Source organism: Lipotes vexillifer, unplaced genomic scaffold (genome assembly GCF_000442215.2).
Source record: "Lipotes vexillifer unplaced genomic scaffold, Lipotes_vexillifer_v1.1 scaffold1347, whole genome shotgun sequence".
Taxonomy (NCBI): domain Eukaryota; kingdom Metazoa; phylum Chordata; class Mammalia; order Artiodactyla; family Lipotidae; genus Lipotes; species Lipotes vexillifer.
Window position 1 is genome coordinate 1,112,899 of NW_006796201.1, and position 23,617 is coordinate 1,136,515.

General features: G+C 38.8%; 1 protein-coding gene across 2 annotated transcripts in view; it reads right to left on the bottom strand.

Annotated features, from left to right (window-relative positions):
- CNOT1 (CCR4-NOT transcription complex subunit 1) overlaps positions 1–23,617 on the bottom strand; it is a 101,607-nt gene that overhangs the window by 4,770 nt on the left and 73,220 nt on the right. For both annotated transcript variants that reach the window (XM_007468322.1, XM_007468321.1), the window contains exons 23-44: positions 22,241–22,471; positions 21,773–21,913; positions 19,978–20,157; positions 18,178–18,294; positions 17,748–17,858; positions 17,328–17,405; positions 16,976–17,153; positions 16,020–16,150; positions 13,203–13,499; positions 12,343–12,483; positions 12,145–12,249; positions 11,428–11,547; positions 9,226–9,417; positions 8,518–8,660; positions 7,947–8,055; positions 7,678–7,847; positions 6,802–7,033; positions 4,642–4,890; positions 3,498–3,661; positions 3,176–3,293; positions 1,913–2,014; positions 669–842 (exon numbers count right to left, since the gene is read on the bottom strand). In XM_007468322.1, coding sequence (XP_007468384.1) covers positions 669–842; positions 1,913–2,014; positions 3,176–3,293; positions 3,498–3,661; positions 4,642–4,890; positions 6,802–7,033; positions 7,678–7,847; positions 7,947–8,055; positions 8,518–8,660; positions 9,226–9,417; positions 11,428–11,547; positions 12,145–12,249; positions 12,343–12,483; positions 13,203–13,499; positions 16,020–16,150; positions 16,976–17,153; positions 17,328–17,405; positions 17,748–17,858; positions 18,178–18,294; positions 19,978–20,157; positions 21,773–21,913; positions 22,241–22,471 — 3,483 coding nt within the window. The remainder of the gene's footprint in view (positions 1–668; positions 843–1,912; positions 2,015–3,175; positions 3,294–3,497; positions 3,662–4,641; positions 4,891–6,801; positions 7,034–7,677; positions 7,848–7,946; positions 8,056–8,517; positions 8,661–9,225; positions 9,418–11,427; positions 11,548–12,144; positions 12,250–12,342; positions 12,484–13,202; positions 13,500–16,019; positions 16,151–16,975; positions 17,154–17,327; positions 17,406–17,747; positions 17,859–18,177; positions 18,295–19,977; positions 20,158–21,772; positions 21,914–22,240; positions 22,472–23,617) is intronic.

Genomic DNA, 23,617 nt, shown 5'->3' on the forward strand with positions numbered 1-23,617 from the left:
TTCTTAAAATAAGGCATGATAGGTACCTTTTGTAGAGAAGTCTAGTTGATACCACTAATTGTGTTTTTCCTGGAATTGGATTTCAAAACAAGAGTACAGAATGAGATTCCTTGCTCACCAAGAGCCCTAGTCTTTGAAAAGATGCCCCAAGCTGAACAAGACATTGTACTTGCTACTTTAAAAAAAAAAATGCATGTGAAAAGAGTAAAAAAAAAAAAAAAAAAAGATAAAAATTACAATAGCCATGTCAGGGTGGTATGATTTTTAAAACAGTCCCCTTCTCTCCTGATAATTTAAACAAAACACAAGTACACAAATCCAAAACACCTGTGAAATATGACATTACAAGTGTCTATTCTGCAATTCTGTGCCACTGGGGCCACCCAGCAAATGACTGGCCCAATATCTAGGTTGAGGTTCTGTAAATACAGCTAAATTTAATATCAAAACTGAAAACAGCAACTAGACGAATACTGTGAATCAATATGCAGCAGCAGTATCATACTTTATCAGGCTTAATAACATGACAGCTTCCCCCAAAGAGCACCCTTACCCAACAAATAACTTGTAGGTTTGTGTGCTGGGGAGAGCAAATACCCCACTTACTAAAGAAAGGACTAAAATACTAAGATATAACTTGCTTTTCCTTGAACTGTTTAGAACTTTACCTTCAGATTAGGAGTGAATGGGTCTGGGAGCCTCATGTTTCTTGGAAAGGCACTCAGGATCAGATTTCTTAGCTGGATACAATTAGGTGGGATCACGTCACAGAATCCATAATGGTAATCACAAAGGAACTCAGGGAAATCATGCAAAAGAACCAGCAGCACTCTTAAAGTGCCCTATTTTTTAAAAACAAGAAAAACATTGGCTGTTTCTACATTAAGAAAATGGGAGTAGCATTTTTACTATTATGAATTTAAGTGAAGTAAAAAAAAAGTTTTCTTTTTAAGTGTAAATGTAAAAGCCAGAATTAATGGATTCTTGGGCAGGAGGCAGGCACGTGCAAAACAGAATGCAATTTGAGATGGGCAAAGATTTCTTACCCAAGACACAAAAAGCAACATATAATAAAAGAAGAAAACTGGTAATTTTGACTACATTAAATTTAAAGCTTCTATCCCTCAAGACATTACTTTTAACAGAGTGAAAAGGCAAGCCACAAGGGCTGATGTTTGAATATACACCAACAAAGGGCTTACATCCAGAATAAAGAATCCGTATTAAAATAAATAAGAAAAACCCAGATAATCCAATAGGAATATGAGCACAAGGCTGGAAGAACATCACAAAAGGAGGATACCCAAATGGCCACAAAAATCTCATTAAGCAATGAAGGAAATGCAAATTAAATCCACAATGAGATCCTACTGCACAACTGACAAAATGACTGAAATACACATATATGAACGTATGAATGCCTATGATCAAGTACTGGTTATGCAAATATGTTTGATTTTTGTACTTTTCTGAATATATGTTACACTTTAAAAGCTTAATGTTAGAGACATCCCTGGTGGTGCAGTGGTTAAGAATCAGCCTGCCAATGCAGGGGACCCGGGCTTGAACCCTGGTCCGGGAAGATCCCACATGCTGCAGATCAACTAAGCCCATGTGCCACAACCATGGAGCCTGCGCTCTACAGCCCACAAGCCACAACTACTGAAGCCCGTGCACCGCAACAAAGAGTAGCCCCTGCTTGACACAACTAGGGAAAGCCCGTGCAGCAACGGAGACCCAACACAGCCAAAAATAAATAAATTGTGTGTGTGTGTGTGTGTGTGTGTGTGTATAGCTTAATGATAAAAACAAACATTAGACCTCATATTCCCAGCTGAAGTGTTTAAGTGTTTTTAACTGCTTTAAGTGTTAAGTTTTAATTATTTTAATTTTAGAACTTCAAATTAATTACCTTGTAGAGGATTTGCATAGGTTTGGTGAGTTCCACATTTCTAAGGAAAGGTGCTAAATATTTGAACAAATCAATCAGTAGCTGTGCATACATAGGCCATCCCTGAAAGGAAGAAATGTATGAGTCATAATTATCCTCAGTCAGCTGTCGTCCTGCCACCAAAAACGTTGCCCAAGCAGCTACACTGTGACTTTATTATCTTTTCATATAGCTAGAGAATATGGACATTAGCACCTCTCTTAAAGACTGACTGGCCCGAGAAAGGAGTAAGCAAAATTATGGAGATAATGGGAAAGGATATTTGAAACAAACTGGCTCCAGAAACTCCAGGATATATATAGGTCCTTGTGCCTATAGCAACATTTTAAATAGGGGGAGGAACTTTCAGACAGAACACAAAACACGTAGCCAACTGAGAAACCTGGGTCTGTTTTCTTAATTTCTTTTAAGTCCTGGATCTCAATCATTTATTTTCCCACTCCCAATTCCTCAACTCCTGGCAAATAACCTCATCCAATTTACAACATGAATCCTCTATTTTCACCCAAACGTGGCCTCCTCACCATATCCCAATTATACCAATTATGTTCATTTTGGAGTAGTTTTTATTCAATATATTTTCCCTCCTCCTGGAATGCACTTATTTGTCAAACAAAATGAAATCCGTTTAAGGATTATTTCACTTTCTTTTTTTTGCTAAACACACAGTAGTTAGTCTCCTGATCTGAAGGGTCAATCAAGGGTACTTCCTGGAGTACTCATTTGCCATTTAATTGCAAGATGGGAGAGAAACTTCTCATGCTGTTTATTCACAGTTAAGACTAAAAACTCTCTACTCAAATTTGATCTGAATTTTTCAGATACAGTAGAGACCAGTGGTCCTCAACCCTGAATGTGAGAGCCTTTAGTATTTAGAGAACCTGTAAAACTGGCAGGTTTCTGAGTTCCATTACTCGGAGTTTTACATAGCTGTCTACAGAGGTGCTCTAAGGTTTCAACTTTTTTTTTGAAAATCTCTTAAGAGACTGACATAAGGAGACTCACAACAACTTGGAGAAGCAGTACCCTAATCATTGAGGAATGGCTTTCAGGCAGAGGCAGTCAAGTACTTGTTAAGCCTTTCTCCACGACTTGACTCCACATTAAATATAAGAACTCCCAACTAAGCCTGAAAGAAGTACCATGACTACTGAATGACCAAGAGTGCTAATAAGTCCCAGGTAGTTACAGTCGTCATCTGTAGGAGATAAACTGCAGCCACACCTTCTGCTGTGGCGTATGTGCCAGCATTCTTGCAATAAATATCCGATGGGAGATCAGTTCAAGCCAAGCATACACAAAGCCAGGAGCTTTGGTAGGCCTCAAGATGTGGAATGTGTTGCTGAAAGAAGAAAACCTTAGTCAGAAGCACAAGCTTAAATATGGTTAAAAAAAAAATGAATATAATTAAGTAGACAACATGTAAGCTGCATAATGAATCAACATGCCTCAAATCCACTAAAGTTCTACTCCTCAAATTTTACTACACTACAACAGAAATCCTTAACAGGAAATCCTTAACAGTATTATATTCAACAATACTCACCAGAAAGCTGTAAGTGTCTGGAAATTAATGGTTTCCAATACATGCTCAGGTGCATTGAGTTCCAAGAGCAGCATGATAAAAATTCGATGGTAGGGAAGCTGCTGAAATTCACTTTGCCGAACATCATGATCCTGCAGGAGAACTCCCACTACTATACCAAGGACCTATAGAGCACACAGATTATAGAGCTTGTAAATCACGAAGATAATTCATTTACCACTGTCTAGCCATGCTTTTTTACCTTGCATCGTTATGCCCCACATGAAAGGAAATATAAAATTACATACTGGTAGCCAAAGGGACCATGCACTGGGGTTTGATTTGCCCTACAGAATTTTGCATGGTTTCTTTGAATCTCCATACCCCTGTATATGGAAGTATACTAGACATGTATACTTTCCACAAGTTTTTCTAAAGCTCTAGAAATCAGCATGGTACATCGTATTTTATCACGTTAACACAATCAACCTAATTTTTCTGATCTGACATAAAGGTGACAAGAGGCAAATGATTTATACTTCTCTTGGCATTTAGTAGATGGAAGGTCAGGTATGCTATTAGGTTGCAGAATTATTTAAGAACTATCCTGCATTCCACTTGACTTTATCACTGAACAGTGGGGGATGTATGTGAACCCATTTGTAATTATCTGAGACCAAGCTCTTAAGTTCATTTTTGCACTATCTTAACATTCAAATTTCCAGCAATTCCACTGCATAAATCAAACAGAAATTCTGCTTTGTTCCTTTTAGAAAAATCAAGACAACTGCAATGTCACTCATGGTATTTGAGTTACCAATTTTTGTTTATCAATGGACATGTCTAGCCATCTCACTCACAGTGATTCTGTACATGGGGGAAAATCTCATACTACCTAAATACTTTCTAGTGTACTCATTACTAAACATTAACATACTGAAAATACATTATATGTTTTTATTTTGTTTTAGGGGAGGGGTGTCTTTCAGTTAAGGCACCATACTCTTCCTTTAAAATTCGGTGATTATGTTTACATATTATCTATGAATTTAATATCTGGACAGAAAAGGGGATATTACAAAATGTTTTGAGGGCCCTGTAGGGTTAAGAACCACTGATACAGACATCAAGAGTGCAAAGACTAAGGCAAGAAAGGATTTCAGACCTTATTCAGCAGATTAATCTTTGTGACAGTGTTGGTGGCCTCCCCTGAGTGCTTTACTAGCAGTGCAATGAGTCGGACAAAGGCATCCAGGTTGTGATAGCACTTGGCTCGGATCATGGTGGGATTAGCAGCAGGATTGTGCTGCTGCTCTGCCTGAGCACGGTAACTGATTTCAACACACATTTCAGTACACAGACGAAAGAACCTTGTTATGAGGTCATCAGTCTTCAGGATTCCTTGCTGGTGCATCTACCAAGGGAACAAAAACATTACAAGGAACAATGAGATAATACACATGAATAAAATTTTAATTTTCATGTAAGAAGTATTCTTTCATTCAATCCTATTGTCACATTTCTGATTCTTTGTTAAAAAAAGGGGGGGGGGGTCATGAAATGACTTTTACATTAAGGATCCATGACACATTTCCTTCAGTTTTAAGTTTGACGGGAGTTGAGATAATAACATGGCAATTTTTAACAGCAGTCCATAGCCAATAATTTCAAAAGTTAATTATGCAAATTAAACCAACTTTTAATAAACCATTAAGTCATATTAAGACTTTCTGGTCAATGTGTATTTCCCCCAAGTAAGAGATTAAGTTACATATATTTTAGTTTCTCACATAATTTCTTCTAACTGACTTAACCAATAACAACAAAGTTTTTGAAACTCCAACTAGCTGCACTAGGAGAATCAAATAATAATTTAATTTATACAGTAAGTAAGTACCAAAGCAAAATGCTCACAGATCATACCTGGCTATTTTAATGTAAATTAAGATAAAGTAGAAAGGGCAAATTTACTTAAAGGATAAAATACAAATTTTATGACATATGATTTGGAAGTGGAACAGAGAAGTTATTTCGCTAGTATGAAAGAAGAAAAAGAAGACAGTGTAACAAGCGTTAAGGCTGCAGAGGGAGGTCAGTGCTGAAACCAAGCCCAGAATGAAAACTTGACCATTATCTTGGAAACTTTAAAACAATTTAAATGTCCCTTGCTAAGCAATAACACAGCTGAATTGACAATAATATACCCTAGGAAAAACAGAAGGCCAGCAAAGAGACTTTTGTACAATGAAATCTGAAAAACTAAGCGGGGGGAAAAGAAATGATAGACTGCTATGATCAAGAGGGAGCAGAAAAGGAAAAAAGGAACTCTCAAAAGGATTCAAAAGAGAATAGAAAAGTATAATACATTATCTTTTTCAAATGGAGAGAACAAGAGCAAATAAGCCAACAAGAGAGCTGAGACAGGTGCCACATCCATACCCATGAAATATCAATGACCACAAAAACCAATTGATTTGAAATTCCTCTATCCAAATCAGAAATCAAACTGTAAGTATACAGTAACAGCTTTTCAATAGGGTATGTTTTTATAATTCCCTCGATTCTTTTAAAGGAGAAACTTACTTAGTATGATTTACTAAGAAATTAGTCATCTTGAAAAGTAAATCCAATTCCTGACAACTTCTAAAATTCAAATCAGCTCTTCCACATTCAACTGTCATTTATCTGATAATAGATCTAATTTGCATCTTTCTTTGGTGGCACACCTAAGCTTTGGTCTCAGTTTGAAGAAATACAATGGTCAAACTGCAGAAATAAGCTATTTTAGGTAGATAAGGTACTTAATTTAGAAAATAAAAAAAATTTTTTTTGGCTGTACCTCAGGGCTTGCAGGATTCTTAGTTCCCTCAACCAGGGACTGAACCCAGGCCACTGCAGTGAAAGCACCAAATCCTAACCACTAGACCACCAGGGTACTCATTATTTTACTTTTTAAAATGGGCTATTATAAGAACTGTACAGATTAGCCCGTAATCCCATTACTGCTGATTATCAAGCTGGTAAAATTACTATATACATTTGGTAGTTTCATTATTCATTACCTGACCCATTGTACTTTGTAGCTGTGACAACTGAAATCGGACAAAAAGAACTAAAGGGGATGGGAAATGTTGACTTTACTGCTTAGTGACCAATAATGGGAAAATAAATAGTATTAATTTGACAGAGTAATGATGATGACATTTTTGGTTTACATGAGTATGGAGGTAACTGACCACAGGTACATAATACTGAGCTTTAATATTGGAGGCATCACACCCTACTTATGTTGAATAAAAAGCACCTTTCTTTCCAAAAGCTCTACCTGTCCAACAAACGCAGAGAAAGCTTTGGTACTGTCACGACCAGCTGCTGCTGAATGGTAGAGATTCACCCATTCCCTCAGAAGATACTCTGCCTTCTCCCTCAGGCCTGGAGGATCATCATACTCTGAGGCTTGAGAGATCCCAGAATGCATCATAAAGTTAGGGCCTCCATGAGCACGATCAATCATTGCTTCATAGTTGGATCTCACTACTTCCATCAGCTGGGGCAATCTAGTACAATAAATCCAGAATGAAAATCAGTCTATTCATGGCTGTGATTTCACAGACATACAGTTGGACAATTTGTTTATTTAAGAGAGACCACAAGAGTGATGATAATTTTACCATTCCCATATTTAAACAAAACTATCCTCGGTTTCTTCATTATCTGTTTACTCATGAGGACATAATGTGCAAATGGCTGACTTCAGTTAAGTCACTTCTTGATAACAAAACGATGCCCAATGAAAATGGAGCTGATGTTCGTGGTCAAAAAATTATTCCCTGCATGCCCACTATGTGCCATGCTTTGTGTTATTCATCTTAATTCTCAACAGTTCTTCAAGATATTATTTCCATTTTATACAAGACACAGGCTTAGGGAGGGTAAGTGGACTTGCCTAAAATCAGCAGCAGAGCCAGGCCTTAAACAGAGGACTCTGACACCAAATCTAGTGCTGTACGTACTGCTCTACAGCAAGAAGGCTTGGCAGCTAGTTAAGCTTTCATATCTCAAGGGACAATATTAGGCCTCACCAAAGCTTACCATATGTGGTAGGTAAAGCAGTTATATAACAGGTAACGTTACTAAGTCTATACAGTCATTTCTTAAAGACTGCTGAATACACAAGAATCCCAAAGCATTTCCTTCTCACCCTTCAGGAGCATTGCCTCTGGAGTGAGCATTAATCCTCATGAGGGTTTCAATGGTGTGGAACAGATCTGCCTCAGTTACATGGGCAACACTCCTTTCATCCACCAGCAGGATTTTTACCAATTGCATAGCAAATGCCACAGCCATGTAGTTTAAACCATTCTCCATTGACTGGCAACACAGAAAGCACAATGTAAGAGAGACGGCACTTACAGCAAACACACTTCCCAACTACCAGAGGTCACTTTTCCTGTTTAATTCCTTCCATACCTGAGCTAGGTGAAGATCATACTGTTGCATATTGACCAAATGATTGCGAATTAGCAACTCCACTGCCTCCACATTATATTTATATTCATCCCGACACTCAATTAGGCACCTAGAAAAGTCAATATTTCTTTATTCATAAAGGCTTAACCATACTATATATCAGGTAAAATAAAGAGCCCATTTTATTAAATGGTAACTTGTTCCAAATTAAGGATGCCTTGAGAACCAACTAAAAATCAGTTTTCAAGATTCAAAATAACCAGTGAAGTAGAACAGACGACCCAGTGTTAAAACACAAGTTTTGTTCTCGAAGTCTAGAAAACAAAGCATTCCATTTAAAACATTATTTATTTATGAACATCACTTCTACGAACATCACTTCTATGAAATCACCAAAATCTTTTAAAATCCATGATCTATCATTTATTCCCCAAAACAAGGTACTGGTTTTCTGTATCCATCATGGGCACCAGACGGAAAAAGAACAAACATTCAACAATTCTCAGTATTTAGGGTCATGTATGTGAGAAAGCAGTTCACTAAATATTACTCTTCTAAGATGGCTACTGACCTTGTGATCTGCTTGTTACACCATGGAGACCCATACGCTCGGCCATCTTGAAGAGCTTTTAAGACCAAGAGGTGGCACTCTCTGTATCGAAGCAGGAGGTCAGCATCAGCACCACTGGTGGCATCTAGTAAGCCCTCTACAGCCTATGGAAGAAAATAAGTGTTCAGATCCATGGAAAATACAGTATTCAGCCCAATTGTCAAAGTCAATAACCAAACCTTAATACAAAGTACAACATACCTTCTAAAGCCACAAGTTAACAATCTCTCCATTCACTAAAATCCCTTTCACTTGCCTAACACACACACTCTCTGAGTTCTTTGTAGTCCATGCTTAGTGCGCTTCCCTGTCAAGAAAGGTGACACTGTCCCTACACAGTAATAACCTAATGCTGCCCCATACCCCACCCCTTACCCAAGTACTTGGATCAGCTGTCCCTCAAAATCTAAAGGGCTATCTTTTAAAGTTTCTTACATAATCATAATTCCAGAAAATCTTACCTTTATGGAAAAAAGAGAAGATTTCACACTTTACTATTGTAACTATTTACAACACTCTACTCTGGAGAAAATCATCTGCTTATTACAGAACACAACTTGCTTTATATTAATTAAAAAAATTTTAAGCATAACTTAAGTAGATAATGGTGCGGGTCACTAGATATTTACAAACCTAGTTTCTTCTAAAATTAACAGTTTAAGAACTAACCTTCTGGAGCAATCCAAGAGCAGCTATGGCATCCCGAGAGTTTCGAGATAATACTACAACCTCCAAAAGACTTCTAAGAGCCTGAGCTTGAGGGTTCATGGCCAAAGTTGGTGGGATGGCGTGAAGGTGCTGCTCCAGTTCTGTAATGCACTTATCATAAATCTGAGCTACGTCATCCGTTGCCCAAGCTTGCTGTTTTGGAGGAGGAAATAACCAAAAAAAGAGAGGGGAGAAAGAAAAAAAAGAGAGAGGAAAAAAATTAAAGATTTTTCACTGGCACAGGTAGCAATTTAAAAGTCTATTGGGGGGCTTCCCTGGTGGTGCAGTGGTTAAGAATCCGTCTGCCAATGCAGGGGATACGGGTTCCAGCCCTGGCCTGGGAAGATCCCACATGCCACGGAGCAACTAAGCCCATGCGCCACAACTACTGAGCCCGCGTGCCACAACTACTGAAGCCCGTGTGCCTAGAGCCCATGCTCTGCAACGAGAAGCCACCGTAATGAGAAGCCCGCACACCGCAACGAAGAGCAGCCCCCACTCGCCGCAACCAGAGAAAAGCCCACGTGCAGCAACGAAGACCCAACGCAGCCAAAAATAAAATTAAAATTAAAAAAAAAAAAGTCTACTGGGGGACTTCCCTGGTGGTCCAGTGATAAAGAATCCGCCTTCCAATGCAGGGGGAAAGGGTTCGATTCCTGGTCAGGGAAATAAGATCCCTCATGCCATGGGGCAACTAAGCCTGCATGCCACAACTACTGAGCCAGCAAGCCTTAATGAGAGAGCCTGCGTGCTGCAACTACAGAGCCCACGTGCCCTGGAGCATGCGCACAACTAGAGAGAGAAAATCCACACGCCACAACAAAGAACCCGCGCCGCAATTAAAGATCCCGCGTGCCGCAACTAAGACCTGACGCAGCCAAAAAAATAAATATATTTTTTAAAAAGTCTATTGGTATATTAACTACCCTTATTTTTTTCTCTCTCTCTCTCTTTTTCATCAAAACATGGAGGGGCTCTTCCATTCCCCTTCCTGAACTGTTTGGTCTTGATGCCACTAAGTGGTGCAGTGCAAAGCAAGCACTGGTGGGGGTGTGATTTGTTTACTTGATAGTGGAAAGCCTTGCTGACACCAATACAATCAAGTGATGAAAGAGCATGATAAATAATGGGAAAGGCTGAGAGCAGCACCACTTGTAGCATCTAATCTGCAGCCTATGAAAGTATATAATCCAAACCATGAAAATATAGTATTCAGGCCAACTGTCAAAACCTAATAGGACAGAATAAGAACACAGCATCATTTCTGTAGTATTACTATCAAAGATGTGCTACCTGAATCTATTCCTGAGAACATATTGTACAAACCCAAATCAGGTCATTCTATAAAATCACTGGCCTGTAATCAAAGTGGGAAGGCCATGGGAAGATGAGAAAAGGAGCTGGAGTAGACTGACCTGCGGGAAAAATTTTAAATATAACAACTAAATGAAATGTGTGCTTCTTCTTTTTTTTTTTTGTGGGGGCGGGGGGGGGGGGCGCCACACAGCTTTCGGGATCTTAGTTCCCTGACCAGGGATCGAACCCAGGCCCCCGCAGTACAAGCACAGAGTCCTATCCACTGGACCGCCAGGGAATTCCCTGAAATGTGTGATTCTGATTTAGGTCCTTTTACTACAAAAAAAAAAAATACTGGGACACTTGGTAAAACTTGAATTAGGTCTAAGGATTAGATGATACTAAGGTATCAGCGTTAACTTCCTGATTTCAATAGTTATACAATGGTCACACAGAACGTCTTTGTAGGAAACACAGACCAAAGGATTCAAGAGACTGTGCCATCAAGATCAGCACCTATCTTCAAATGGTTCAAAAGGAAAATGTTTCCCCTTACATTTTCAACTTTTGTGTAAATACCATTTCAAATTTTTAGGAAATGTTTCTACAAAGAACAGGGGAAGCCATGAGGTCACCACGTAAATTCCTTTAGTTAGGCCAAACATGAAAGTTAAATCAACTTCATGGATTTAAAAAAATTCCCGAATGCCATGCTGATGTGATACAAAGAATATCTATACAACTCAACAACCATGGGTAATTTTCTTCCCTATAACTTAAGCTCCCGGGAACCAGTGATAGATTAACTGACAAAAACATTCAAATTAAACTGTAAATTACTCAATTTAATCCAAGACGAGTATTTACCTTCATGGGCTGAGCTAAAAATCCTGTGGGCTGACTTAAATCATTTGTAGGCAAGAAGCCAGGCACATTGCGTGCAAACTCTTCATAAACAGCCAGCTGCTTTGGGTCCACACCACCAACCTTGGAAGAAGAAAACTTACTTTAACAGGATCCTCTTCACAATCAAGGGAAACCTTTTTATCAAAGTGGAAATTTTGCATGGGAGTAAGCACAGGGGTTCTGAGAAGGGACACAGGAGTCATTACAACATTTAACAGCATGACTGAATATGCATGCATGTGCGTGCACACAGTTCAGTGTTTCCTATTTCCCTGAGACCTGTTAGAGTCACCCTTATTTATAAATTAAGAGCTTTTCCACTGGGAAATGACTCAAGTAGGACCATGCTGTCAGTGCAATTCTCCAGTGCAGCTGGTAAAAATGATAAAATTTCTCAACATCGTATTCTCACCAACAAACAACTAGCAATAAAAACTGAAGTATCAGAAGGGAAGACCAAGTTGGGAAACAAAAACTAAAAGGCACTTCCACAATAGGGGGAGAGGACACATCTAAGCTATTTCTATGTCTTCTCCACAGGTAACCTTTAAGTGAAATGAAATGCTTTCTCAGAAACAGCATTTAAACCCCCTATCCTAGTCCTGGTGAGGAGTTAAGCAACAAGAACAGAAAGAAAACAAAGATGGGGCAGGGAGAGACAGAGCCCCCAGTTCTCACTTTCAGCCTGATTTGCTCTGGCATCCGCTCAGCTTGGTATGTTAACACAACAGGATCACAGTACCTGCGCCCTTCTTGCCTAGCATGTTTTCTCAGCTCAAATTCCTGCAAACAAAAAAAGTCACTGAGGTTCTTGTTATGAGGCACTTTCTTAAATGGAAAAACAAAATACTTAAAAGGCAAATGCTAAACACTTACAGTTGCTAATCTCTTGTCCATCTCAGGGCCTGCTTTTTCTACTGCAGTCTTCTGAATAAAACAGCAAGCTAATTCACAATTGTCCTGAGCTAACTGAGCAGCTGCCTGATCCATCATTTCCCTTTGTTGTGGGGATGCAGTCTATTGGGAGGGGGAGAGACAGAAAAAAATTTAAAGTTTTCTGTGGGTAGACGAAACAGATAGATGGGATAATAGAAAACGCAGCGCTTAGACAAATTAATTTTAGAAGTTTCAACTCTACGTATGACTCATTAGCTGTGACCATGAAATCGTCTAACAATCTTCATCTACAAGATGAAAATACTACTCAACTGGAACATCTTACCAGGTTTCTGTGAAGATGGTGAACACTATGAAAGCAGTAAAGCAGTAAACAAAGGCATTATTAACCATGACATATGAGACCCCAAATTAATAACTGAGTTACCTGAAGAGTGTGTGTGTCTGTGTGGTGTGTGTGTGTGCTCACACAGACATACAGAGTCACTTTAAGGTGTTTTGTATTATCCTACTCCAAAGTACTTTAAATCTAAATTCTTCATGGTAAACAGAATCAAGACTGTTAACTTAGGCAGTTTTTTAAAAAATCCTTTGTTTCTTTAAACCAGTAAATATCTGGAGTATCTACTATCTGCCAAACACTATTTAAGGATATAACAGTGAGCAAAAACAGACATGACGCTTCACCTCACAGAACTTACAGTCTAAAGGGGAGGACATCAAACACATATGGTAACTATTATAATAAGTGGAAGTGCTCACTGTTACTAGCAAAGGAAAAGAAACATTTTCAGATAAGCAATAATGAGTTTTATACAACAAGAAAATAATCAACTTACACGAAGGGCTGAGGCAAAACTGTTTTTCAGGTTGGTGGATATGCTCATGAGTAAAGGTTCCCTGCAAGTAATCATAGCCATTCCAGCTGTCAAGTTCCTCATCATGTGATGAGCTGCTATTCGCATTCGAGATTCCTCAGAATCCAGGGCAAAATCTTTCCTGACTATTTGCTCACAAGTAGTCATGGCAATCTTAATTGATCGATCCACTACAGGATGGACCAGCTCCTGGACAGCCCGTTCAATTGCTTGACGCACACACTGCTTCAACTGTGGATGGGCCTGAAACAAGGGAATCTAGGGAGGAAAAAACAAGTCAACAGCTTGTTTAACTAAGACAACCCAATTTCTATCAGTAATCACACCCATGTTTTTGTCATTATTTCAAGGTTAACCATGAACTACCAATTTCTACTTTAAATTAACCAATGAAAAGCTAAGGAAACAACCTGGGCTCCAAAGAAGGCTACTGTAGTAGTCAGTATATCTTGTGATACATGATTATAGATAAAATTTAATGGGCAAACTGTTCATTACAAGATGCTTAAAGACACTACCTGCTTAGTCAAAATCTGTGGCTCAAGTACTCCTAAAGAAAGTAACTTCTTGGGACTTCCCTGGTGGTCCAGTGGTTAAAAATCCACCTTCCAATGCAGAGGATGTGGGTTTGATCCCTGTTTGGGGGACTAAGATACCACATGCCATGCCAAGGGGCAGCTAAGCCCATGTGATGCCAACTACGGATCCCATGCACTCTGGAGCCCACATGCCACAACTAGAAAGAAGCCTGTGTGTGACAACTAAGACCCGACGCAGCCATAAATAAATGTTTAAAAAAAAAAGAAAAGAAACTTCTTTAGTAGCATGGGGAAATGCGAAAAGAACAAGTTTACAGAGAAAAGGTTTTTTCTAAAAAAATCACATATTCAGTTTTAATAGGTTATGCCATATTTTTTTCCCCAAAATGATTATATTATACCCCCCACCAGCAATGCATAACAGTTTCTATTGTACCAATAGCTGGTATAATCATATTTTCAATTTTTGCCTAGCTGGGGGATTTTTAATTTTATATTGTGGTTTTAATTGGCATTTTCCTGACAGCTAATGAGGTTTAGCATTTTCCATATGCTGGATGACTTTTGATATTTCTCCTTCTACAAAATATATCTTTAGTTTTTCTGTTAGGTTCTTTTCTTGGTTTGCAGGTTTATTTATATGCATTAAATACTAATCCTTTGTGGTTATATCTATTGGGACTATCATTTCTCTGTTTGTGGCTTGTCTGCTCACTTTCTGCATGGCACTTTTGTTTTTTAATTTAAAAAAACTTTATTGAAGTATAGTTAACTTACAATATTACATTAGTTTCAGGTGTACAGCATAGTAATCAGTATTTTTATAGATTACATTCCACTAAGTTATGTTATTACAAGATAATGGCTATAAAAGAAAAGGCTTTCTACAAAAACTATTATTTTCAAGATAGCAAGCGTTTTATAAAAATTTACCATACACTGAAACCTGCTTCATTGAAAGACTGCTTCCAGGTAGTCACTGAATTTTTAAGAAACTTTAAAAAATATTCATGATGAACTTATAAAAATATTCAATTATTGGGAGTATTGTAAAAGAGAATCATAATTTCTAGACCTAGTTTTTTCCCCAAAAACCAAGTGCCACATCTACAGAAGCAAAAACAAACAAAAAATAGGTTAAAAATGATCTCTTTAAAACCCTTTCAAAGTCCTTTAAATACAAAACTTCAATGTATTTATGTTACGACTGTTTCAATTTCTAAAAAGCAAAGACCATGAAATCTGATTTTGAACTAAACAACTGTGTTAAGCAGAATAAGAGAATGAGGATAAACAAGCAATCATCACCCTCAGTATACAGAGTAGAATACTACCTTTAAGTATAGGAAAAAGGACTGATGGGAGGTTAAGACCAGGCAATCAGGCCACAGAAACATAACTAAGTGTACTAAGTCCACTTCCAGACCTTGGCCTGGAGACTTTACACACACACACACAAACACACACACATGCACACACCAGCTCAGTTCCAGCTATCTTCCAAAAGATATGGCTTAATGCAAGACTAAAGTGACAAGATAATAAAGAAGAAAAACCTGGGGATTTCCCTGGTGGCGCAGTGGTTAAGAATCCGCCTGCCAATGCAGGGGACAGGGGTTCAAGCCCTGGTCCAGGAAGATCCCACATGCCGCGGAGCAACTAAGCCCGTGCACCACAATTACTGAGCCTGCCCTCTAGAGCCCGCAAGCCATAACTCCTGAGCCCACGTGCCGCAACTACTGAAGCTTACACACCTAGAGCCTGTGCTCCACAACAAGAGAAGCCACCGCAATGAGAAGCCCGCGCACAGCAGCGAAGAGTAGCCCCTGCTCACCGCAACTAGAGAAAGCCTGCGCACAGCAACGAAGACCCAACACAGCCAAAAATAAATAAATAATAATGATAAAATAATAATAAAAAGAAAGAACAAAAACCTACGGTATACACTAAGCATCTTCTGACTATATAAGGAATACTTGGAGACTTTGATTATATTGGCAGCTTACTTAATTATCATGGGTTTGGACATGAGGGGCCAATATAAGTGATGTCTGGTCACGACTTACTTTCAGAGTAGAAAAAAGATCTCAGCTATACTACACAGCAACTCCTGATCTCTACTCTCTGCCACAAAAGCCTACAACCTAGGAATCCAGAAGGAAGGGGAAGAGGGATGGGAAAGTAACCAGTTTACCTTGTCACAAAGCAGGAATTTAGGAATAGGGTGGTGTTTACTTACTGTTGGGTTTAGAGTAATGTGTGGTGCCAGGCCCGCAAGGGAATAGACATTGATGTCATGGTAACTGTACTGTGGCTGTGGTGGAACCGTGGCTGTACAGGTGGTACTGGTAGCTGGTGTTGTAGAAGTTGCTAAATGTAGAGAGATAAAATAAGAGCTAATAAAAGGAGTACACTTCTTGACTTTACTATAAAATTAGCAGGGCATCATGTGGTCTTTATCTAATTAAACTAACTGAATGGCGGGGAGGGGTGGCACAGGTCACATTCTTCCACCTTGAATTATTATAAGGGAAATTGTTATTTTAATAGAGATTTGAACAAAGCATGTAAAACTATATCGGTGCATGGTGGGCACAGAAAGCAGCTGAGGGGTCATGCCACATTAGCAGGCCCAAGCCTTGTTCAATTATTCTATATTATAGATGTCAGTTTTCAACCTAGGCTGTTCCCTTGATTTACCTGGGGATTCTTAAACTGAGAGCTGAGAAAAAGAAGAAAAGCTGGTTCATTCTAACCACAACTCCTAATCATTCTACACTCCTACAGCCCCCGCACTTCCAGTCCTCCTGGACCCAGGTCAAATAATCCAGTCCCCTAACAGGCTGAGCTGGTCTGGCCACTCCCAGATTTGAGGAATAACACAGGTCATCATGCCAATGCAATTCTTTCTCGGAGACCTCAAACAATGTAAAAGATAACCTGGCTTAGTTGGGATATGAGAAACAACTGATTAATATTAGTTATGAATACCACATGAACTACCCAGATAGATTCTAATACAGTAAGACAATGCCTAAACATAACTAACTTTTCCTTAATAATTTAGAAGGCTCACCAGAAAGTACACCAAGTTTCAGCACCCCATTACACAGAATAATTATAATTTGTTATATGCATGGGAATGTACCATTAAAGAGAACATCTGATAAACAGAGGGCTAATTATCACACTTACTTGTGGTTGTGATTGGAGGGAGCTCTTCTGGCTGCTTGACATCTTTCTTTGGAGCAGAGAGTTGCTCATCTAAGTTCTTTAGGCGATCTTTATCCTTTAGGAGGTTTCCAGGTTTCAGCTCATTGATGTCTAATGCAAGGTTCTTGCAGAGGACCTCAATCTCAAACTTCAAGTTTAACTGCATAATTCCAATATTCAATTAGAATATTAAAAATGAAAATTTAGCTCCATAATATACAGTATTCTCACCCATTTGTCATAGTGCTTCCCCCCCAGATACCCTCTTTTTCCTGTAAATCTTAATAATGTAAAGCCAGAGAGTGTTCTTAGGGATAAAGAGCAACAAATTTACCTTTAAGTCATGTTCCTGATGTAGCTCTGCTAATACATTCATAATTGCCATTGTCCAGGGGTTGGGTGGCCTAAAAACCTAAAGAAAACCGTTATGTTAAATAAGCTTGCCCCAAAATTACTCTTTAATTTGTATTATCTAAAAGTTAAGCACTTACACCTATGTGGCCATAATAAAAACCCCTAGCCTTCCCATCTATAATATTATATTTCAGAAAAACACCAGAACCCAAAACCACCCATTAAAATCAGTCCTATAATACTACTTGGCCTCTCAATTTGGAAACCCTAGTTTCCCTGAGGAAAACTAACTGAACTAGCTCTATGTCCGTAAGAACTAAGGATACAGCCTCTAAACCTTGCGCTAAAACAAACTAACTCTTACAAATTAGCCATCAATAAAATATTAAAATTTACTCACCACACTACGAATGCTAGATTCTAAGACTTTGGCAACAAAGGGGACTACATAAAGCAACTCTTGCTGTCCTTTAACATAAGCCTCTAGCAGCAAAGATTTTACATCCAAGTCCTAGAATAAAAAACGTATTTTTAAAAGCTAGTAATATACTAGAAAATCCCTCATAAAACACCCCCAATTACACCTTGCCAAATTCACCCCTGAAATTGGAATCAATAACTTGACCCTCGCCTTATGAAAAGGAAGGGGTAACAATCATACCTTATTGGCTTTTGTTTATCCTGCTAAACAATGTAAGGCCATGAGCATGCAATTAGGGATTCAAAACATGGGCCAAACTTTTACATCCCCAAATAAAGTCAAGACTTTTAAACAGAATATGCTGTATGAACATTCTCAAGTTTTACATGAGCTTTTAGTTGCAACTCACAGTGTGTAAGATGGGTTTATTTTTAGCTAGTGTGATCATTCCTAGCCAATGTCCCAAATTCTTCAGCAAAGAACGATCAGAGAAATTGGCTGCAGCTTTATCAGAGGTCAGGAGCACCTGAAATAGTGCAGGATTAAGGAAGGTATGACAATGAGCTTATAAAAAAATATTCTCAACTAAATGTTTAAGAATTCCATTATTCTACATTAAAAACAAGCTGTCAATAGAGAACATGCCCCCAAAGTAGATCTCGTCCATGTATCATTGTGATATCTTGTGTGTTGACATTTTTACCTTCAAATGCCTTTCCATTAAAAAAAAAAAAAAAAAAGTAATACAAATATATTGTATAAAGTAACACAAGGTTAAAAGTATCATGTATGGTCCCACAACTGAAAATTTTAGCTATGTTTGAAGCAGAGACCCAACTGTAAATCTATCTGCAAGAGCTAAATTCAATTCAAATGAAGACTATAGCTATACTTTTTAAGTCCTTCCCAGACAGCAGGCATACTGAAGAACATAACAAGATTGCAGTAAATGTTGTGATCTTTAGCATTATCTCTGGAGACAACTAAGATAACTTTCTAGAATACAGTGTAATATTGCTTACACACATCACATTTCTAGGAGACCTAAACCATTTCTTCAATTCTTTACTTCTTTCTTAAGGGGGACAGAACGAAGAGTGTCTTGGGTACACACATATATCCACTTACTATATGATACCTTTTGATTTATGACTTTAAGTTTAAATTTGTAATTTAAACTTTTGTTTAAAAGAAAGGATCTTGAAATTCTACTCCAGATTATGTGGAAATTTTTATATATCCCAATCATCCTTGCTATCAAATAACAAAGGCTGAATACAGTTATGTTCCTTAACTCCATGCAGCAACAGCAGAATGGCACAAAGTCAGCTGTGCGACAGAAAGGAGACAGGAATTCTTTTGCACTACAGCGTAACCAAGAATAGGGAAAATTCCTATCCACAGGTTTAAATATAGTGCTGGTTCCTAAAGAATGTTTTCAGCTACATGCTGGTTCACACTGTTTTCTTGAAAAGTTATTCCTCCTAAGAAAAATACCTGGATTTTATAGAACAAGCATTAGCTCATTAGGAAGAGTTTGAACTTAAACTTCTGAGAATGCTAAACAACAGCTATTCCACAATAGGTCTAGAGTCTTGAGATATCTGGCACTTAAGACATAAGGGAAAATACTCACTGCAGCACTGTTTCTGTAATAGTGAAAGATATTATCAACCAATATAATGGATTTCTATAAGACTATTAAAAACAGAGGGATTAAAGCTAAGAGTATATAATCAAATAATATGCGGAGGGAGAAAAAAGAACTGAAACATCTACCGTCACTTTAAACTTGAAAATTACAAAATATGTAGTCCCTCAACCCCATCTTACTTACTCTCCACTTGACCAAAAGAGGATAAATTACTAATCTACAACCTGCTATTAACAGACCTGACACCAGAACTATTGTTTTCCTAAAAACATGCACAAAGAGTAAAGATTTCAAAACCGTGCATAGAATGATGAAAACAAATTCACGAGTGGTTACTTTCAAAGTAAATAGCGCATAGAATATGTCTGTGAGACTAAATTCTTCAAGAAAATTTAGTTCTATATTTGAAACAAACCCTAGAGCAACTTTCATAAATACTTTAACATATACACATACAGGGGAAAATAGCAATACCCCTGCCCCTCCAATTACACTTGTATAATCAAGTATTTCCAAACTCAAAACATTAATAAAAAGAAATACAAGAACACTTACTTTGATGTTTCTATAGGTCTCATTCAGAACCATCTTATTAAATTCAGGATTCTTCAGTGTGTCAAGGAAGTTTGAATATAGGCTGTGAAAGTTTGGCTCAATACTAACTCTCTTCATAACCAGGTATTGTGAAACCCAAGGCATAAATTCTTCCTTCACAGTTTCCTTTAGTTCTTCAACCTAGAAAACCATTATGACATGGGAAGTATACAATTAAAAGATGATAAAATAACAGTTTTGTGTTTTGTTTCTGTGAACAATACTACAGCATGTGGCTCCTTGCAAAATTAGAAGCTAAAGTACATGCTAGGTCTTCCCTGGTGGCTCAGTGGTTAAGAATCCGCTTGCCAATGCAGGGGACATGGGTTCGGAGCCCTGGTCGGGGAAGATCCCACATGCCACGGAGCAACTAAGCCCATGAGCCACAACTACTGAGGCCACATGCCACAACTACTGAAGCCCATGCTCTGTAACAAGAGAGGCCACTGCATTGAGAAGCGTGCACACCACACAAGGAAGAATAGCCCCCGCTCGCCACAACTAGAGAAAGCCTGCGCACAGCAACGAAGACCCAACACAGACAAAAATAAATTAATTAATAAAAATAAAGTACCATGCTACATCTCTCCCAATTTCAGACAGATGCTATCCAAGTACAGTATGTTCAATTCCATCTAAGTATAGAGTCAATCATCTCTTTAACTGGGTGATTAGAACTGAAACATCTACTGTCACTTTAAACTTTAAAATTACAAAATATGTAGTCCCTCAACCCCATCTTACTTACTCTCCATTTGACCAAAAGAGGATATATTACTAATCTACAAACCTGCTATTAACAGACCTGACACCAGAACTATTGTTTTCCTAAATTTATATCTCCAGGAATTATCTGTAAAGTTTGAAACTTCTCTTCCAAAAGGGATGCTGAGTGCTTCAAAATTCTCCCCCAATCAATTATGGTGGGATTTTCAAAGGCAGCACTTGCATTATAAATTACATCTCAAAACCCACTTGTGGGCTTCCCTGGTGGCGAGGTGGTTGAGAGTCCGCCTGCTGATGCAGGGGACGTGGGTTCGTGCCGCGGTCCGGGAAGATCCCACATGCCGTGGAGCGGCTGGGCCCGTGAGCCATGGCCGCTGAGCCTGCGCGTCCAGAGCCTGTGCTCCGCAGTGGGAGAGGCCACAGCAGTGAGAGGCCCGCGTACCGCAAAAAAAAAAACCCCACTTGTTCAGGCTAATCTTGTTGACTAAAACGGACATTTCCAAGTATTGTCTTAGCACATAATCTTGTGCATCATTACTTTTCAGAAGCTCTACCTCACTTATTAGGCGCCTAATGGTTTCTGGGAGGACATGAATTGTGATTAGAAATACAAATGAAATTTCCATCATCATGAAATCATTTTCAAGTTTACTTCAAAAAGGCTATAACTCACTGCAAAACAATGTTATTTGGGACTTCCCTAGAGGTCCAGTGGTTAAGATGCTGCACTTCCACTGCAGGGGGTGTGGGTTCAATACCTGATAGGGGAACTAAGATCCCATACGCCGCAAGGTGCGGCCAAAATAGAAAAAAATAAATTAAAAAAATAAAAAATAATACCAGTGCTATTTAATGTCTACAAAATCCACAACCAGTAGTTGTATATCCATGTTCCCTTCATGTTCATTCATTATCTCTACCTTTAAAAGTATTAAAAGGGTGCAGAATGTCATATATAAATCCCCCAACCCATCAAGGAAAAGAATAGAGAGCATTTGTAGTGATATATAAACTATTATTTCAGACTCACCTTTTGTGTCATATTTGACTGGGAGAGGTTGTTGAAGATAAAAGCAATTTTCTCTTGGATATTTTCTGGGGGCTCTACGATTCTCTCTGTTTGATCTGTGGCCACAAGTAATGTATCTATATTTGTAGTATTAATAGAAGGCTAAAGAAATAAAATACATAAAATAAAACAAACTGAAATCCTTCCTAGACAAATCCCAGGGGGGGAAATGTATCCAGATTTCTTTAGTATACAAAATATACATGGTGTGTATGACTGTGTACTGGAAGTGCTGGAAAGAATATGTATTGAACTATTATTAATAGTGGCTGTGTGTGGGAAATCGGGGTGGGAAGGCGGAGAGACAAAGGGAGAAATGCTTTTTTTTAGTAGGCATGTGTTGTTTATAATAAAATTAAAATACATGTTCACTACTGGATATATTAAAACATATCAAATCCAACAAAGAAAAAAGACAGACCTACTTACTGGCACATCTTTCTTAAAGCTGACTCCAGTTGGCCTGGTGACCGTAACTGTTTTTGCAACAGTGGTGGTTGTTGAGGTGGTTACCATAGTGCTAACCTGACCAGCAAGGGGAGCTTTCGCTGGAACCTGGGCCTGGGCCTGGGCTTGAGCCAGTGCAATACTTCCAGGGGTTGTGATAGAGCCCTGCATTTTCACAGGAGGATCTCTAGATTGCTGTCCATACTCGATATACTATGGGGGTAGGGAGAGAGAAACACATTAAGAGTTCTTAACAGAAACTGAAATTTTTGAATTACACCTCGCCCACTACTGAGAGAATAGAAATTATTTCAGAGCATCCTTTTGGTTCATCTATCTCCCTTACGTCTCACCCCATTCTGGTCCGTATTCCTTTATCTATAATATATAGTGGATACCCTGAACTCCTTAAGGAGTAAAGGTAAAATATTAGTATGTTTTTAAAGTATTTATAAGAGAACTAATCTAACAAAACAAGTTCCAAAAGAGTAGCCACAAATGCCTGCATATAAATTTCCTTAAATCCCGTAATACATATAAAGTTTTAAAATTTATATAGTAAACTGATTTCTTTTTCTTAAATTTTATTTATTTATTTTTGGCTGTGTTGGGTCTTTGTTGCTGCGTGCGGGCTTTCTCTAGTTGCCGCAAGTGGGGGCTACTCTTCCTCGTGGTGTGTGGGCTTCTTGTTGCGGTGTCTTCTCTTGTTGCAGAGCACAGGCTCTAGGCGCACGGGCTTCAGTAGTTGTGGCACGCAGGCTCAGTAGTTGTGGTGCACAGGCTTAGTTGCTCTGCGGCATGTGGGATCTTCCTGGACCAGGGCTCGAACCCATGCCCCCTGCACTGGCAGGCGGATTCTTAACCAATGCGCCACCAGGGAAGCCCAAACTAATTTCTATTGGATGCTGATGAGAAAACCGTGGCCTAAAAAACACTGCAATGTGAGTCCTCTCTCAATAAAGCTATAACCACAAAACACCACCTAGCCAACTGGAGGTAAGCATTATACTGGATGTTCTAGGACAAGTTTTTCTTTCCATTTCACAGACCAATAAAAGTCCTTCTCAAACACAAATCAGAAGACTGACACACCCTTTGTGATACTATTTCCCACAGCTTGTACCTATAATAAAACAAACTATTATCTATATATACAATAACTTTATTCAAAAAAGGGGACAGGGCTTCCCTGCTGGCGCAGTGGTTGAGAGTCTGCCTGCTGGTGCAGGGGACAAGGGTTCGTGCCCCGGTCTGGGAAGATTCCACATGCCATAGAGCGGCTCGGCCCGTGAGCCATGGCTGCTGAGCCTGCGCTCCGCAACGGGAGAGACCACAACAGTGAGAGGCCCGCGTACAGAA